Here is a 19651-nt window from a genome sequence, read left to right as displayed (position 1 = left end):
AAGCTGTGTGATTTGGTTGATATGGAGTCTGCTTTTTCTATGCAAAGTGTGTGTGTGTGTGTGTGTGTGTGTGTGTGTGTGTGTGTGTGTGTGTGTGTGTGTGTGTGTGTGTGTGTGTGTGTGTGTGTGTGTGTGTGTGTGTGTGTGTGTGTGTGTGTGTCAGAGGTCCCACTGTACCTGACCCGTCATTACCTGTGGGTGTTTGTCCCGTGAGCAGGGAGCAGACAGGTCGCGGCCTGGGCTGACGGACGACAAGTGAGCGCCAAGAGAACAGGATAGCAGGAGAGGAGGGAGGACAAGGAAAGCAGCAGGAGAAGCTCACACAGCCGGGAGGAGTAGCAGGAGGAGTGCTGAGGTTCTGCAAAAGATGAGTGCCTACACAGTGACTCTGAATGGCCCCGCTCCGTGGGGCTTCAGACTACAGGGAGGAAAAGACTTCAACATGCCCCTCACCATCTCCAGGGTAAGGACAACATCACTCCAAACACAACGTGACATGGTGTCATCAACAATCTGACAACACACTGTCACATTACAGAACAGTGCACTGACAGATGCAACATTACATACAGATACAAAGCAAAGAAACAGCAGCGTGCACGGTGCATACACACACAGACACACACACAGCAAAACTCGCATGAAGTATGGATATTATTTAAGTTAAATTATTATGGAATAGCACTGGTCAAAAAAAAATAATCTTGCATGGACTTTGAGAACTGATCGAGGATAATTTTTGGGTGCTGAAATCTGATTTCCTCTATCACTTCACATTTTTTGCAGTCTGCATGTTCCATTTGATGGATTACGCAAAGGTTTCTCATTTACTCACAAGTTTGATGGCACTAATCATGCACAGAAGTTTCAGTGGGTGCCTTACCTGTAATGAGCATAATGCACCAGATTGAATTTTTTCAATATATTTCACTCATTAGTATTTGTATACTGTGATCAGTAATGCCCAAAAAGGGTGCAAGCATAAAAGTAGTTTTGGGAAATGCATTCTTAAGGGAGTTGCTGCCTTCCATTGCAAACATTATTACCATATACGGGTGCTTTAAACACAACATAATTTTTTTTTTATCTTTCGGCATGAAATACCAATTTTTTTTAAAGATTTGTTTTCATATCTCAAAAACGTAACACCAGATTCGGATTCCAGCGTCCGCAAAGTACCCAAAAAAATCCATTGACATGCAAGAAAAATGTTTTGACCAGTGTAATATATATGTTAAAGCAACTGTATACAGCATTTTTTTTGAATTAACAGAGTATCTTATATATTTAAATTATTTAATTATTTTATTGTTTAAGTAATATGCACGTGTTAATAATTAAAAACACAATACTTAAATAATTCAAATATATACATCTTCTAATAAATAAAATACACCAGATTTGAATAATTAAAATATGTTGTTTCTATAATAATTCCAACATGTAAAACTCCGCTTATCCGAGATCGGGTCGTGGGGGGATGGAGCTTATCCCAGCAGTCACAGGGCATGAGGCAGGGTACACCCTGGACAGGTCGCCAGTCTGTCACAGGGCCCAAATATATATCTACTATAATAATTTCAACAGCTAAAATTTTATTAAAATACATATGCCCTATAATATTTTAAATATGCAGCACTTGAAGAATTCAAATATGCATGTTATAATTAAATGCTTTGTATTAGAGTAACTCAAATAAATGTCTACTCTTGGATGGTTCCCTGTTTTCCCCTCCTGAGGTGCCTCACGGTCCACCAGAAGCACCTTGGTGTCGACCCAAGTCCTTCTCCATTGTTACACCGAACTCCTCCCACACCCGTTGCTTTGCCTACTCCACAACAGAGGCTGCCGCCCTTTTGGGCCTGTTGGAACCTTGCAACTGCCTCCGGAATCCTCCAAGATAATATATCGTGGAATGACTCCTTCAATCAGACGGTTTCCCTGACCCCTGGTGTCCACCACAGTGTTTGAGGGTTGCCACCCGTTGACACACCTAAGACCTGCAGGCCACAGCTCACTGCTGTGGCTTCAGCAATCGAAGCTTTGAACATTTCCCATTCTGATTCAATGCCCACAACCTCCACAGGGATGCCAGAAAAGTTCCACCGGAGATTTGAGTTGAAGATCTGTTTGACAGTGGGCTCCACCAGACGTTCCCTGTTCACCCGCACTATCCGTTTGGACTTACCAGGTCTGTCCAAAGTCCTCCTTCACTCTCTGTTCCAACTCACCACCAGATGGTGATCAGGTGATAGCTCTGCCCCTCTCTTCACCTGAGTGTTCAGAATACGTGGCCTCAGATCAGATGATACGATCACAAAATCGATAATCGACCTTCAGCCTAGAGTGCTCTGGTACCATGTACGCTTATGAGCATCCTTATGTTCAAACATGGTGTTCATTATGGACAGTCCGTGACTAGCACAGAGGTCCAGCAACAACCAACCACTCAGTTGGGGGCTTGTGCGTATCCCCACAACCACCCAGCGCCTCACACCCTGGGCAATTCCAGAGAAGAACAAGGTCCAGACTCCAGCCCCTATCAAGGAGAGTGGTTCCAGAGCCGAGGCTGTCTGTGGAGGCAGGACCAGATGTACATGGTAGCACTCCACCTCTCATGCAACCTCCAGCTCCTACCCTGACAGCCTCCAGAGCTAGCTTCTGCCAGCCGGGTTTGGTCCGTAGAGGCCCTCACCTTTCACTGCCACCCATGGGAGAGCACATCCGACCACAGCAGTTCCCCCTGTGGGTGGTGAGCCCGCAGGGTGGAGATGTTAAGTCCATGTTGTCTTTTTGGGCAGTGCCTGACCGGGCTCCATGGGAAACCCAGCCACCAGGTGCCCTCTGGTGGCCCTCCATCCAAGCGTGGCTCCAGACGGGTGCCCCAGGTTTCCTCTGAGCTGGGTCATGTCTCCTCGTCCTTGTTTTTTAACAGGTCGTTGTTAACCATTCTTTGTCTGGCTCTTCTCCTATGCTATATGGATTTTAAATTATGTCTACTATTTTCATATTTTTTAATTACTAATATTGTATATTTTAATTCATATATGTGTTGTTCATATTTTAATGATTTGAGAATTATATTATTTATAATACTGCACATTGTAATTAGAATGATGTGTGTTGTTCATATTTTTATTATTAGAGTATAATATTATTGTTGCTGTTATTTTTTTTATTTTTATTGTTGTTGTATATTTGTATTATTAATATTATTATGATTATTATAGCAATATTGTATATTTTAATTATTTAAGTGTTTATTTATTATTGTATATTTTAATTATTACACTATGTATTGTTCATATTTTAATTATTAAAGTATTATATTGTTGTTGCTGTTGTATATTTTAATTATATTATCACAGCAATATTGTATATTTTAATTAAGTGTTAGATTATTTATTATTATTGCTAATATTGTATATTTAATTTATTACACTATGTATTGTTCACATTTTAATTATTAAAAATTATTATTATTAAATTATTATCATTATTTTAAATATTGTAGAATACATACAACTTGGAGTTGCATCAGGAAGGACATCCAGTGTAAAGCATGAGAATGTTGATCTGTATTGGATCTGCTGTAGCAATCCTGAACAACTGGCGACAACTGAAAGACAAACATTATAGTGTGCATATGTTCAAATTACCAGAGTATGCATTTTTATTTTTATTTTTTTACTATAGGCACCATTATTTCCTTTGCATATTATTCACTCACTTCTGTTTTAATCCATCAGCTTTAATCCATTTCATCACAAATTCAGTGATATCTGCTGTCTTGGTAATTAAGTGTTGCAGTATATTGTATACACGTCAGCAAGCTTTTCCTATCTGATCCATATTTTGTCTTTTTTGGAATCAACAATCAACATTTAAATCCACCACCCCAGCTTCAGGAATATTTAACAACTGTTCCAGCAGGATGACTTAAGGAGTTTTAATTTAGGCATAATGTCTGCAGTAATCTAGTGACAAACTACTGCACCACTGTAAATTTAATTGGGGAAGATGGAGGAGGGGCATGCGCCCATCTCCACCTCGTGGCTACACCCCTGTTGCTGCAATTAAAACCTTTGACATTTGCATTACTGAGCTTCACATTTTTGCACGTCATGAAGTGGTGCATGTTCAAAGTGCAGTATGCTTATGTGTGCACGTGTGTCTATGCATGTAGTGTGTGTGCACTCTACCTGCGCACTCATGCAGGTTTGACTGTGTGCTAGCAGTATATGAAGTGGTTTGGTAATGTTATATATCTGATGGTGACACAGAGGCTTTTCTAAATGTCTGGATAAATTTGTCAGATAAATTCTGATTTTAGTCTAATTAGCTTCAATGGGAATTAGTGGTAATTTAACAAATATACTCAACAAAAATATAAATGCAACACTTTTGGTTTTGCTCCTATTTTGTATGAGATGAACTCAAAGATCTAAAACTTTTTCCACATACACAATATCACCATTTCCCTCAAATATTGTTCACAAACCAGTCTAAATCTGTGATAGTGAGCACTTCTCCTTTGCTGAGATAATCCATCCCACCTCACAGGTGTGCCATATCAAGATGCTGATTAGACACCATGATTAGTGCACAGGTGTGCCTTAGACTGTCCACAATAAAAGGCCACTCTGAAAGGTGCAGTTTTGTTTTATTGAGGGGGGATACCAGTCAGTATCTGGTGTGACCACCATTTGCCTCATGCAGTGCAACACATCTCCTTGGCATCATCTGTGAAGAGAACACCTCTCCAACGTGCCAAACGCCAGTGAATGTGAGCATTTACCCACTCAAGTCGGTTATGGCGATGAACTGGAGTCAGGTCGAGACCCCGATGAGGACGACGAGCATGCAGATGAGCTTCCCTGAGACAGTTTCTGACAGTTTGTGCAGAAATTCTTTGGTTATGCAAACCGACTGTTTCAGCAGCTGTCCGAGTGGCTGGTCTCAGATGATCTTGGAGGTGAACATGCTGGATGTGGAGGTCCTGGGCTGGTGAGGTTACACGTGGTCTGCGGTTGTGAGGCTGGTTGGATGTACTGCCAAATTCTCTGAAACGCCTTTGGAGACGGCTTATGGTAGAGAAATGAACATTCAATACACGAGCAACAGCTCTGGTTGACATTCCTGCTGTCAGCATGCCAATTGCACGCTCCCTCAAATCTTGTGACATCTATGGCATTGTGCTGTGTGATAAAACTGCACCTTCAGAGTGGCCTTTTATTGTGGGACAGTCTAAGGCACACTGTGCACTAATCATGGTGTCTAATCAGCATCTTGGTATGGCACACCTGTGAGGTGGGATGGATTATCTCAGCAAAGGAGAAGTGCTCACTATCACAGATTTAGACTGGTTTGTGAACAATATTTGAGGGAAATGGTGATATTGTGTATGTGGAAAAAGTTTTAGATCTTTGAGTTCATCTCATACAAAATGGGAGCAAAAACAAAAGTGTTGCGTTTATATTTTTGTTGAGTGTAGTACAAAAGACAATCTTTGGAGACTCACAAGATGACGATGCATTCATCGTTTATGAGTTGAATACATAATCTTCTATGTCTCCAAATTAAAAGTTTGCTTGCTTATGTAAAATTCTAAAGTCCTGTCTGCCTTCTGTTGATCATGGCTTTAGTTGTTGCAGGGAATAATGTTATCATCTTATGCATGATGGAGATTAGGAGCAGGTGTGGTTGCAGTTACATGTAGCTTGAAATAAGCTTGTTTGTTGATTTCTTCTGATTCAAAAACCTAGTTCTGGTGGCCACTGCTGCTCATTACTGATGTATTTATTATTATTATTTGTGGATTTTAGAGGTGAAAGTACTTATATACTGAAAAAAGTAAAACCGTGATAAGCTTTTTTTTTTTAATTACCGTAATTTTGTTACATATATATTCAGTAATTTTTTTTCTCAAAGTATATTTACAATATTGTTAAAACTTTAAATTGTAAATATACTTGTAGGTGTAATATATTAGTTTATTTATGTTATTCCTAGTTTCATTTTTTTCCAGAGTATATGTTTAGCTCATTATTTTTTAAAGTTTAGGCCATATTAAATGTGCCTAAAACTTGTATATGTGTTAATTTACTCAATTATTATTAATATTGATTTGATAAATCAAATTACAGGGGTCATAATATTCACATTGTGAACAGGTTGATGTAGGTTGTCAGGAGTCTTAAAAAATTCTGTTTTCTTACAAAAAAAGTTATACTTTCAAAAAAAGAGCAAGTAAAAAAAACAGCGTGTTTCTGTTCCTATTGCTTTACATGGAATGGAGCCACACCCACATTCACCAATGGAATGGATCATATATGTCACAGACATATCAAACGAAGTGTTTCAGCAGCAAACTTTCCTTTTGACACAGTAGTTTCTACATGTGCAAGTATAAAATGTGTTCAACTTTAAAAAGGTTTCTATAAAACTCCAACACTAACAACTGTTAAAAAAATATACAAAGTATGATTTTACACAACAAAACACCTGTAATGATAAAGATAAAGAATGATGATAAATGAGGGTTTTTTTTTTCCTTGAATGAATAAAAAGAGGATGATAAAAGGTCGTTTGTGAACTTTATGAACAGTTTAGACTCCTGCAGCTGACAGTGTCTGGTTGAGACGAGATGTGTATTTACAGCATTTCCTTTAAATAGAATGGAAGTCGAGGAGGAAACATGGCGATAGCTTGTGTTACTGTTACTAAGTTTTCTTTACTCCCTACAGTCAGTTTGTGTTTCAGCTCCTCATCAGCAGAAATTTGAAGTTATTGTTGATGGCTGGCTGCAGTTTGTCTGTGCTGGTGATCAGGTGGTATTGATCACATGTTTCCTGATGCTGGTCTCAGACTAACAGGGTTCTATGTGAGCTGGAACATGATGTGATCTATGATCATCTCATGCACACAAAACACAGCATCTTCAATTACAGTTTGATGTAATAAGCCTGCAGGCTGGATTCCTGTATCAATCTTTTTTATCTTTTATTTATTTATTTATTTATTTATTTATTTTTGCATATATTACAAAACTTACTGTGTCCTGCTTGCAACAGATTGAAGCAACAATCATTTTGTTATTCATTTCTGTCATTCTTGTTACAAACTAAAAACAAGCAGAATCACATTGTTAAAGGTCTAGTGCCACTGGGATTTTTACGATTTAACTCATCAAAGAATTTTCTTTGGCACCACTATAATTTTATTCCTTAGCAGTTACATAAGGGATTCATAATATGATATTGCCAATATGATCATAATTCATATTGTCTGGAAACAATTTATAATTTCAACCCCTCTGGGGGAGAAATTCAAGGGATCAGATGCTATGACCATCATTTGGTGAATTTGGAAGTGATTGACAAGACATCTTATGGATGTTAATGTAAGATGGGTCACAGGTAATCTCAAAACATCACATACAGTGAGGAAAATAAGTATTTGAACACCCTGCGATTTTGCAAGTTCTCCCACTTAGAAATCATGGAGGGGTCTGAAATTTTCATCTTAGGTGCATGTCCACTGTAAGAGACATAATCTAAAAAAAAAAAATCAGAAAATCACAATGTATGTATTTTTTTAATTTATTTGTATGTTATTACTGCAAATAAGTATTTGAACACCTGTGAAAATCAATGTTAATATTTGGTACAGTAGCCTTTGTTTGCAGTTACAGAGGTCAAACGTTTCCTGTAGTTTTTCACCAGGTTTGCACACACTGCAGCAGGGATTTTGGTCCACTCCTCCATACAGATCTTCTCCAAATCTTTCAGGTTTGCAGTTTCAGCTCCCTCCAAAGATTTTCTATTGAGTTCAGGTCTGGAGACTGACCAGGCCACTCCAGGACCTTGAAATGCTTCTCACGGAGCCCCTCCTTAGTTGGCTGTGTGTTTGGGGTCATTGTCATGCTGGAAGACCCAGCCATGACCCATCTTCAATGCTCTTACTGATGGAAGGAGGTTGTTTGCCAAAATCTCACAATACATGACCCCATCCATCCTCCCTTCAATACGGTGCAGTCGTCCTGTCCCCTTTGCAGAAGAGCACCCCCAGAGTACCTCCAACTACTAACATGGCTAAGACCAAAGAGCTGTCCAAAGACACCAGAGACAAAATTGTAGACCTCCACAAGGCTGGAAAGGACTACGGGGCAATTACCAAGCAGCTTGGTGAAAATAGATCAACTGTTGGAGCAATTATTAGAAAATTTAAGAAGCTAAACATGACTGTCAATCTCCCTCTGACTGGGGCTCCATGCAAGATCCCACCTCGTGGCGTATCAATGATCGTAAGAAAGGTGAGGAATCAGCCCAGAACTGCATGGGAGGAGCTGGTCAATGGCACCACTGTTTCCAAGGTTATTGTGGGTAATACACTAAGACGTTGTGGGTTAAAATCCTGCATGGCACGGAAGGTTCCCCTGCTTAAATCAGCACACGTCCAGGCCCATCTTAAGTTTGCCCCTGACCATTTGGATGATCAAGAGGAGTCATGGGAGAAAGTTATGTGGTCAGATGAGACCAAAATAGAACTTTCTGGTCTTAATTCTACTCACCGTGTTTGCAGGAAGAAGAATGCTGAGTACTAGCCCAAAAAACACCGTCCCTACTGTGATGCATGGGGGTGGAAGCATCATGGTTTGGGGGTGTTTTTCTGGACATGGGACAGGACAACTACACTGTATTAAGGAGAGGATGACCGGGGCCATGCATTGCGAGATTTGGGGGAACAACCTCCTTCCCTCAGTTAGAGCATTGAAGATGGGTCGTGGATGGGTCTTCCAACATGACAGTGACCCGAAGTACACAGCCAGGATAACCAAGGAGTGGCTCTGTAAGAAGCAAATCAAGGTTCTGGAGCGGCCTAGCCAGTCTCCAGACCTAAACTAAACTAAATAGAAAATCTTTAGAGGGAGCTCAAACTCTGTGTTTCTCAGCGACAGCCCAGTAACCTGGCTGATCTAGAGAAGATCTGTGTGGAGGAGTGGACCACAATCCCTGCTGCAGTGTGTGCAAACCTGGTGAAAAACTACAGGAAACGTTTGACCTCTGTAATTGCAAATAAAGGCTACTGTATCAAATATTAACATTGATTTTCACAGGTGTTGAAATACTTATTTACAGCAGTAACATACAAATAAATGATTAAAAAATCATACATTGTGATTTCCGTTTTTTTTTTTCTTTTTAAGATTATGTCTCTCACAGTGGACATGCACCTAAGATGAAAATTTTCAGACTCCTCCATGATTTCTAAGTGGGAGAACTTGCAAAATCGCAGGGTGTTCAAATACTTATTTTCCTCACTATATATATATATATATATATGAATAAATAAATTTGCAAAAAAAAAAAAAACTTTTTCATGTTGTCATTATGGGGTGTTGTGAGTAGAATTTTGAGGCGAAAAAATTAATTTACTCCATTTTGGAATAAGGTTGTAACATAACAAAATGTGGAAAAAGTGAAGTGCTGTGAATACTTTCTGGATACGCTGTAAATGAAATTGTCAAAGACATTTTCACTGATGTGTGCTGCTGGTAACTTAACTAACTGTACATAGAATATGAATCTTTTACATATAGTGGTAATGTCTAAAAATTCACTTAAAAACACATTCACAACATTAGTAACATTGTTAGCACTTTTGCAATGGTGCCTTTATTGGGTAGCTAACCATTGGATAACTAAATTTTTGCTGAGCTGTGATGCTGGTGTTCCTGTATGTGTGAATGTATGTATTCATGTGTGTATTATAGTGTCTTATGTGTGTTTTCAAAGGTCTCTGTGTCTGACGTACTCTGTTGGCTCCTCCACAGATAACTCCAGGCACCAAAGCAGCAGGCGGCACCCTGGCTCAGGGTGACATCATCTCCGCCATCGATGGGGTCAGCACTGAGGGGATGACACACCTGGAAGCACAGAATAAGATCAAGGCGGCCACCACGAGACTGTCACTCAACATGCAGAAGTAACCCCCCCCCACACACACACACACACACACACTAGGCAATAAAGATAGATGTCTTAAAAGGGTACTGACCGAGAAAGGTACTTATACTCGTACGAGGTCTGTTAGAAAAGTATCTGACCTTTTTATTTTTTTCAAAAACCTGATGGATTTGAATCACGTGTGCTTGCATGAGCCAACCTTGAACCTTCGTGCGCATGCGTGATTTTTTTTCACGCCTGTCTGTTGCGTCATTTGCTTGTAAGCAGCCTTTGTGTGAGAATGGGTGGAGTCTCTCTGTGTTTTTTCTTTGCAAGGAAATGGCGGAACGACTGGAGTAGCGCGACTGCATCAAATTTTGCCAGAATCTGGGCGACAGCCAGGTGGAAACCATTCGGATTATTCAGATGGCTTTCGGTGACGATCCTATGGGCATCACACAGATTAAGGAGCAGTACAACCAGTTTAAAGATGTCCGCACAACGGTGGAGAGCGCGCCACGCTCCGGTCAACTATCAACACGCTGAAATGACCGGATCATTTCCAAAGTGAACACTGTGGTGATGTGGGACCATCGTGTGATTATCCGAGAAATTGTGGAAGAGGTGGACATCAGCACTTTTTCGGAACATTCCACTGTGAAAGAAGATTTTGCCATGAATGATGATGGCGCAGCAACAGCGCCTCCGTGATGAAGCCTCACAGGACATGCCCTCACATGCCCCGCTCTTCCACCATTCGGAAGATTCAGACGGCTTTCGTTGGCTTTTCAGTCGTGTGACTATCCCAGAAATTGTGGATGAGCTGGACATGTCAGGGCATGTCCTGTGAGGCTTCATCACGGAGGCGCTTTTGCTGCGGCATCAGCGTTGTGCCGATGAATTTCGCTGCAACTCTTTTCATGGCAAAATCTTCTTTCACAGTGGGATGTACCGAAAAAGTGCTGATGTCCACCTCTTCCACAATTTCTCGGATAATCACAAGACGGTCCCACATCACCACAGCGTTCACTTTGGAATGATCCGGTCATTTCTCCATGTTGATGGCCGCTTGGAGCGTGGCTCGCTCTCCACCGTCGTGCGGACGTCTTTAAACCGGTTGTACCGCTCCTTAATCTGTGTGATGCCCATAGGATCGTCACCAAAAGCCATCTGAATAATCCAAATGGTTTCCACCTGGCTGTCGCCCAGTTTCTGGCAAAATTTGATACAGTCGCGCTGCTCCAGTCGTTCCGCCATTTCCTTGCAAAGAAAAAATGACGAGAGACTCCACCCATGCTCACACAAAGGCTGCTTACAAGCAAATGATGCAACCGACAGGCGTGAAAAAAATCACGCGTACGCACGGAGGTTCAAGGTTGGCTCATGCAAGCACATGTGATTCAAATCCATCAGGTTTTGAAAAAAATAAAAAGGTCGGATACTTTTCTAACAGACCTCGTAGAAGGTAGAAGTCACAAAGATTGGTGGGGATTATGTGTGGTTTTGGAGAAAGTGATGTACTCGAGTACTAGGCACCTCTGTCCATAAATGTGTCACGAAGAGGGAAAAAAAATACACAGTATAAGTCACATTAGTCTATAAGTCACATTTATTTTGAAACACGGCACTACAGCTTCATGCAACAAGAAGCAAAATAAATTTAACCTGTGCATTATTTATTTGTAATACAAAAACTGTGCTGCCAAGCAGAAGCAAATGCGCTAATTAATGGTACTGTATGAGAAACAAAAGAACGCAAGAATAAACTGGTTCTTTTAAGTACTGAAATGACAAAAGCATCCATGCAGAGATAAAACTGTGCATGTTTACCTCACTAAATGTAAATAAAATTTTTAAAACAATGATCTGGTTTTAAATTTTATAGCGTTAGCCTTACATTAGCCTCACTGTCCTTGCTATAGTTATGGCTGTCCCGCGAAGTGCAAGCAAGGGCAGTGCTAAGTATTATCACAGTTATTCCCTCTTTTTATTTAAGAGTGTGGTCTTTCAGTTTAAGAGCATGATTTATTAGTTTCAATTATTCTCTGACCCAGCTCATCCTCTTCCTTTCTTCTTTTGTGGCAGTTGGCATCCAGCAACAGTGCATGTCTGCTCTGGAGTGTGGATCACAGAGTACCTCACTCAGATCAGTATGCAGTGGCAGCTTGTCACACATGGTTGTAGATGACAGTGCAGTATATTCTTGACATATGTGTCTTTGAAATGTATGTCACATGTAGTGCATCCAGAAAGTAGTCACAGTGCTTCACTGTTTCCACATTTTATGTTACAGCCTTATTCCAAAATGGAGTAAATTCATTTTTCCCTGAAATTCTACTCACAACACCCCATAATGCAGATTTATTAAAATAATAAAAAAAACCCTAAGAATTCACATGTACATAAGAATTCACACCCTTTGCAGACACCCAAGGATATCACAGAGTTGCCCTGAAGCCACTCCTTTGATATCTTGGCTGTGGACTTAGCGTCCTTGTCCTGTTGAAAGATGAACCGTCACCCCAGTTTCAGGTCAAGAGGGCTCTGGAACAGGTTTTCATCCAGGATGTCACTGTACATTGCTGCATTCATCTTTCCCTCAATCCTGACTAGTCTCCCAGTGCCTGCTGCTGACAAACATCCCACAGCATGATGCTGCCACCAACATGCTTCACACACGGCTGTGGTGCCTGGTTTCTTCCCATCGTGATGTCTGGCATTCACGCCAAAGAGTTCAATCTTTATTTCATCAGACCAGAGAATTTTGTTTCTCATGGTCTGAGAGTCCCTCAGGTGGGCTGCCATGTGCTTTTTACAAGGAGTGGCTTCCGTCTAGCCATTTGACAGGCCTAATGATGGATTGCTGCAGAGATGATTGTCCTTCTGTAAGGTTCTCCTCTCTCCACAGAAGAATGCTGGAGCTCTGACAGAGTGACCATCCAGTTCTTGGTCACCTCCCTGAGTAAGGCCCTTCACACATAACACAGAATTGGGTGAAAGAAGCAGAAACTGTCTGCAAATCCGTGAACAAAAAACAAAATGGGGAAAACATTCCACCTACAGTCGGACAGTTGTGCATGATACCATGGTGACGGTTTCGTACATGCTCATGTGCGTGCACAAACACAGTGCGAGCACCTGGAACATGTGGCACTGCTGCTGTGCGGAAAAAAAAACACGTACACCAAAAAACAAAACAAAACAAAAAAAACCCACACACCGCAATTTCTAATATTTAATCCCTCTCATCGAGTGGACAAGTATGATCCTTCTGTTCCTCTGTGTATGACCCATGGTTATAGACATACAGTCATGAAATGACATGAATGAAGGAGTGCGCTCTTATCATGTTCACAGCCCACGTGGGTGATGTGACATTCAGATCGCCAGCTAAGTGTACACATGATCAGACAGTCCTTTTCACCTGGCACAGCCTGCTGATGTACGTGCTGACACGGTCACTCCAGCCCGTAGCAAAGGCAGTATATGTTTTTATGTATTTCCTCATGAGGACAGCACGCACATCCACGTGCCTCATGGTGGACAGTTGAAACATCATGTCTGTCATAACACAGTATGTGTTCGCCAGCTGTGATTTTGACAGTTCCCAAAAGCTGCTGCTGTTTGATCAGCACACAGAACCAATTGTCACTCTTTGTTTCCTCGTTCTGTGATTATTTTAGTGATTTGATATGTACGAGTACGTAATTATGTATGTAGCTATTGTAGTATTCATCTATATACTTGTCATGAATGTGTTCTCTGTGTTTTTAATTTAACACATGTGCACTGAACCGTCATTTCCAGCTCTCAGTGAGTGGCTGGCTGGTGATCAGCTAAGAGGCGCCTTGCCATGCTGTGTGCACTCAGACGTGGCTGGCCCCATGTGATCTTGTCTGTACATAATTATCAGCTTGTCACGCAAGTGTACTCCCCCCAGCTATGTAGAAAATTCAACATAGCTTGTTGCATTACGTCAGATGTCATTCTACCATTAAAATACAAACAATTGCAGGCATCATTTCATTGCGATGTAATTCTAGGATGCTACCTCGGTGAGTCGTAGTAATTTCTTTGTTGTGTTCAGTTTTTCCTTCATCTTTCAGAATCAGAATAGCCTTTGTTTCCAAGTATTTATAAGAATACAAGGAATTTAACTCCAGTTTGAGCTGCACTCTCTCTGTACGGACATTTATAAATACACAGTAAACACTGAATAATTCGCACTAAAAATGTGCAAATAAAAATGTGCAAATAAAATCAAATGTGCAATAAAAATGTGTGCAAAGGAGAAACAGACAAACAGATTGAAGTTGTACATGAGGTATATGAATTATTGAGTTTTTTGGCAAATCAGAATCAAATCAAATCAGTTTTAATTATATAGCGCCAAATCACAAGAAACAGTTGCCCAAGGCGCCTTATATTGTAAGGCAAGGCCATACAATAATTACGGAAAAACCCCAACGGTCAAAACGACCCCCTGTGAGCAAGCACTTGGCAACAGTCGGAAGGAAAAACTCCCTTTTAACAGGAAGAAACCTCCAGCAGAACCAGGCTCAGGGAGGGGCAGTCTTCTGCTGGGACTGGTTGGGGCTGAGGGAGAGAACCAGGAAAAAGACATGCTGTGGAGGGGAGCAGAGATCAATCACTAATGATTAAATGCAGAGTGGTGCATACAGAGCAAAAAGAGAAAGAAACACTCAGTGCATCATGGGAACCCCCCAGCAGTCTAAGTCTATAGCAGCATAACTAAGGGATGGTTCAGGGTCACCTGATCCAGCCCTAACTACAAGGTCTGTCCATAAAGTATAGGTCCTTTTTATTTTTTTCAAAAACTATATGGATTTCATTCATATGTTTTTACGTCAGACATGCTTGAACCCTCGTGCGCATGCGTGAGTTTTTCCACGCCTGTCGGTGACGTCATTCGCCTGTGAGCACTCCTTGTGGGAGGAGTCGTCCAGCCCCTCATCGGAATTCCTTTGTCTGAGAAGTTGCTGAGAGACTGGCGCTTTGTTTGATCAAAATTGTTTCTAAACCTGTGAGACACATCGAAGTGGACACGGTTCAAAAAATTAAGCTGGTTTTCAGTGAAAATTTTAACGGCTGATGAGAGATTTTGAGGTGATACTGTCGCTTTAAGGACTTCCCATGGTGCAAGACGTTGTGCAGCGCTCTCAGGCGCCGTCATCAGCCTGTTAAAAGCTGAAAACCTCCACATTTCAGGCTCTATTGATCCAGGACGTCGTGAGAGAACAGAGAAGTTTCAGAAGAAGTCGGTTTCAGCATTTTATCCGGATATTCCACTGTTAAAGGAGATTTTTTTAATGAAAGACGTGCGGACGGGTCCGCGCGTCGGGACGCAGCCGATGCGGTGCGGCGGCACAGGAAAAACACCTCCGTGTTGATAACCATTTGTAAAATCCAGGCAGCTTTTGATGGCTTTCAGTGGAGTGAGTATATGAGAAATTGTTTAACAGCTGGACATGTTCCAACTTGTCCTTAAGGCTTCCAACAGAGGTGTTTTTCCTGTGCCGCCGCACCGCGTCGGCTGCGTCCCGACGCGCGGACCCGTCCGCACGTCTTTCATTAAAAAAATCTCCTTTAACAGTGGAATATCCGGATAAAATGCTGAAACCGACTTCTTCTGAAACTTCTCTGTTCTCTCACGACGTCCTGGATCAATAGAGCCTGAAATGTGGAGGTTTTCAGCTTTTAACAGGCTGACGACGGCGCCTGAGAGCGCTGCACGACGTCTCGCTCCGTGGGAAGTCCTTAAAGCGACAGTATCACCTCAAAATCTCTCATCAGCCGTTAAAATTTTCACTGAAAACCAGCTTAATTTTTCGAACCGTGTCCACTTCGATGTGTCTCACAGGTTTAGAAAAAATTTTGATCAAACAAAGCGCCAGTCTCTCAGCAACTTCTCAGACAAAGGAATTCCGACGAGGGGCTGGACGACTCCTCCCACAAGGAGTGCTCACAGGCGAATGACGTCACCGACAGGCGTGGAAAAATTCACGCATGCGCACGAGGGTTCAAGCATATCTGACGTTAAAACATATGAGTGAAATCCATATAGTTTTTGAAAAAAATAAAAAGGACCTATACTTTATGGACAGCCCTCGTATAAGCTTTAGCAAAAAGGAAAGTTTTAAGCCTAATCTTAAAAGTAGAGAGGGTGTCTGTCTCCCTGATCCAAATTGGGAGCTGGTTCCAGAGGAGAGGAGCCTGAAAGCTGAAGGCTCTGCCTCCCATTCTACTCTTACAAACCCTAGGAACTACAAGTAAGCCTGCAGTCTGAGAGCGAAGCGCTCTATTGGGGTGATATGGTACTATGAGGTCCCTAAGATAAGATGGGACCTGATTATTCAAAACCTTATAAGTAAGAAGAAGAATTTTAAATTCTATTCTAGAATTAACAGGAAGCCAATGAAGAGAGGCCAATATGGGTGAGATATGCTCTCTCCTTCTAGTCCCTGTCAGTACTCTAGCTGCAGCATTTTGAATTAACTGAAGGCTTTTCAGGGAACTTTTAGGACAACCTGATGATAATGAATTACAATAGTCCAGCCTAGAGGAAATAAATGCATGAATTAGTTTTTCAGCATCACTCTGAGACAAGACCTTTCTAATTTTAGAGATATTGCGCAAATGCAAAAAAGCAGTCCTACATATTTGTTTAATATGCGCATTGAATGACATATCCTGATCAAAAATGACTCCAAGATTTCTCACAGTATTACTAGAGGTCAGGGTAATGCCATCCAGAGTAAGGATCTGGTTAGACACCATGTTTCTAAGATTTGTGGGGGCCAAGTACAATAACTTCAGTTTTATCTGAGTTTAAAAGCAGGAAATTAGAGGTCATCCATGTCTTTATGTCTGTAAGACAATCCTGCAGTTTAGCTAATTGGTGTGTGTCCTCTGGCTTCATGGATAGATAAAGCTGGGTATCATCTGCGTAACAATGAAAATTTAAGCAATGCCGTCTAATAATACTGCCTAAGGGAAACATGTATAAAGTGAATAAAATTGGTCCTAGCACAGAACCTTGTGGAACTCCATAATTAACCTTAGTCTGTGAAGAAGATTCACCATTTACATGAACAAATTGTAATCTATTAGATAAATATGATTCAAACCACCGCAGCGCAGTGCCTTTAATACCTATGGCATGCTCTAATCTCTGTAATAAAATTTTATGGTCAACAGTATCAAAAGCAGCACTGAGGTCTAACAGAACAAGCACAGAGATAACTCCACTGTCTGAGGCCATAAGAAGATCATTTGTAACCTTCACTAATGCTGTTTCTGTACTATGATGAATTCTAAAACCTGACTGAAACTCTTCAAATAGACCATTCCTCTGCAGATGATCAGTTAGCTGTTTTACAACTACCCTTTCAAGAATTTTTGAGAGAAAAAGGAAGGTTGGAGATTGGACTATAATTAGCTAAGATAGCTGGGTCAAGTGATGGCTTTTTAAGTAATGGTTTAATTACTGCCACCTTAAAAGCCTGTGGTACATAGCCAACTAATAAAGATAGATTGATCATATTTAAGATCGAAGCATTAATTAATGGTAGGGCTTCCTTGAGCAGCCTGGTAGGAATGGGGTCTAATAGACATGTTGATGGTTTGGAGGAAGTAACTAATGAAAATAACTCAGACAGAACAATCGGAGAGAAAGAGTCTAACCAATACCGGCATCACTGAAAGCAGCCAAAGATAACGATACGTCTTTGGGATGGTTATGAGTAATTTTTTCTCTAATAGTTAAAATTTTATTAGCAAAGAAAGTCATGAAGTCATTACTAGTTAAAGTTAAAGGAATACTCGGCTCAATAGAGCTCTGACTCTTTGTCAGCCTGGCTACAGTGCTGAAAAGAAACCTGGGGTTGTTCTTATTTTCTTCAATTAGTGATGAGTAGTAAGATATCCTAGCTTTACGGAGGGCTTTTTTATAGAGCAACAGACTCTTTTTCCAGGCTAAGTGAAGATCTTCTAAATTAGTGAGATGCCATTTCCTCTCCAACTTACGGGTTATCTGCTTTAAGCTGCGAGTTTGTGAGTTATACCACGGAGTCAGGCACTTCTGATTTAAAGCTCTCTTTTTCAGAGGAGCTACAGCATCCAAAGTTGTCTTCAATGAGGATGTAAAACTATTGACGAGATAATCTATCTCACTCACAGAGTTTAGGTAGCTATTCTGCACTGTGTTGGTATATGGCATTAGAGAACATAAAGAAGGAATCATATCCTTAAACCTAGTTACAGCACTTTCTGAAAGACTTCTAGTGTAATGAAACTTATTCCCCACTGCTGGGTAGTCCATCAGAGTAAATGTAAATGTTATTAAGAAATGATCAGACAGAAGGGAGTTTTCAGGGAATACTGTTAAGTCTTCAATTTCCATACCATAAGTCAGAACAAGATCTAAGATATGATTAAAGTGGTGGGTGGACTCATTTACATTTTGAGGCAAAGCCAATTGAGTCTAATAATAGATTAAATGCAGTGTTGAGGCTGTCATTCTCAGTATCTGTGTGGATGTTAAAATCGCCTACTATAATTATCTTATCTGAGCTAAGCACTAAGTCAGACAAAAGGTCTGAAAATTCACAGAGAAACTCACAGTAACGACCAGGTGGACGATAGATAACAACAAATAAAACTGGTTTTTGGGACTTCCAATTTGGATGGACAAGACTAAGAGTCAAGCTTTCAAATGAATTAAAGCTCTGTCTGGGTTTTTGATTAATTAATAAGCTGGAATGGAAGATTGCTGCTAATCCTCCGCCCCGGCCCGTGCTACGAGCATTCTGGCAGTAAGTGTGACTCGGGGGTGTTGACTCATTTAAACTAACATATTCATCCTGCTGTAATCAGGTTTCTGTAAGGCAGAATAAATCAATATGTTGATCAATTATTATATCATTTACTAACAGGGACTTAGAAGAGAGAGACCTAATGTTTAATAGACCACATTTAACTGTTTTAGTCTGTGGTGCAGTTGAAGGTGCTATATTATTTTTTCTTTTTGAATTTTTATGCTTAAATAGATTTTTGCTGGTTATTGGTGGTCTGGGAGCAGGCACTGTCTCTACGGGGATGGGGTAATGAGGGGATGGCAGGGGGAGAGAAGCTGCAGAGAGGTGTGTAAGACTACAACTCTGCTTCCTGGTCCCAACCCTGGATAGTCACGGTTTGGAGGATTTAAGAAAATTGGCCAGATTTCTAGAAATGAGAGCTGCTCCATCCAAAGTGGGATGGATGCCGTCTCTCCTAACAAGACCAGGTTTTCCCCAGAAGCTTTGCCAATTATCTATGAAGCCCACCTCATTTTTTGGACACCACTCAGACAGCCAGCAATTCAAGGAGAACATGCGGGTAAACATGTCACTCCCGGTCCAAGTTAAGTTGTTCATCAGTGTGATGGCCTGTGGAAAGAAACTGTTCCTGTGTCTGGTTGTTTTGACATATGAAGCTCTGTAACATCGACCAGAGGGGAGGAGTTTAAAAAGTGTGTGTCCAGGGTGTGAGGGGTCTGCAGAGATGTTACCAACTCACTTCCTGGACCACTTTAAGTCCTGGATGGAGGGCAGGCTGGCTCCAGTGTTTTGTTTTGTTTTTTTCTGCCGGCCTGGCAGTTCATTGAAGTCTGTGCCTGCCATGTTTGGTGGCAGAGGGAAACCAAA

General features: G+C 41.0%; 1 protein-coding gene across 2 annotated transcripts in view; it reads left to right on the top strand.

The window, feature by feature from the left end:
- The window catches only part of ldb3b (LIM domain binding 3b), a 51125-nt gene that overhangs the window by 151 nt on the left and 31323 nt on the right, over window positions 1-19651 (top strand). For both annotated transcript variants that reach the window (XM_034194195.1, XM_034194194.1), the window contains exons 2-3: window positions 164-463; window positions 9836-9987. In XM_034194195.1, the coding sequence (XP_034050086.1) occupies window positions 368-463; window positions 9836-9987 (248 nt within the window). In that variant the 5' untranslated portion in view covers window positions 164-367. The remainder of the gene's footprint in view (window positions 1-163; window positions 464-9835; window positions 9988-19651) is intronic.

This window comes from Thalassophryne amazonica, chromosome 18 (genome assembly GCF_902500255.1).
Source record: "Thalassophryne amazonica chromosome 18, fThaAma1.1, whole genome shotgun sequence".
NCBI classification, from domain to species: domain Eukaryota; kingdom Metazoa; phylum Chordata; class Actinopteri; order Batrachoidiformes; family Batrachoididae; genus Thalassophryne; species Thalassophryne amazonica.
This window is presented reverse-complemented; position numbering and strand designations above follow the sequence as displayed.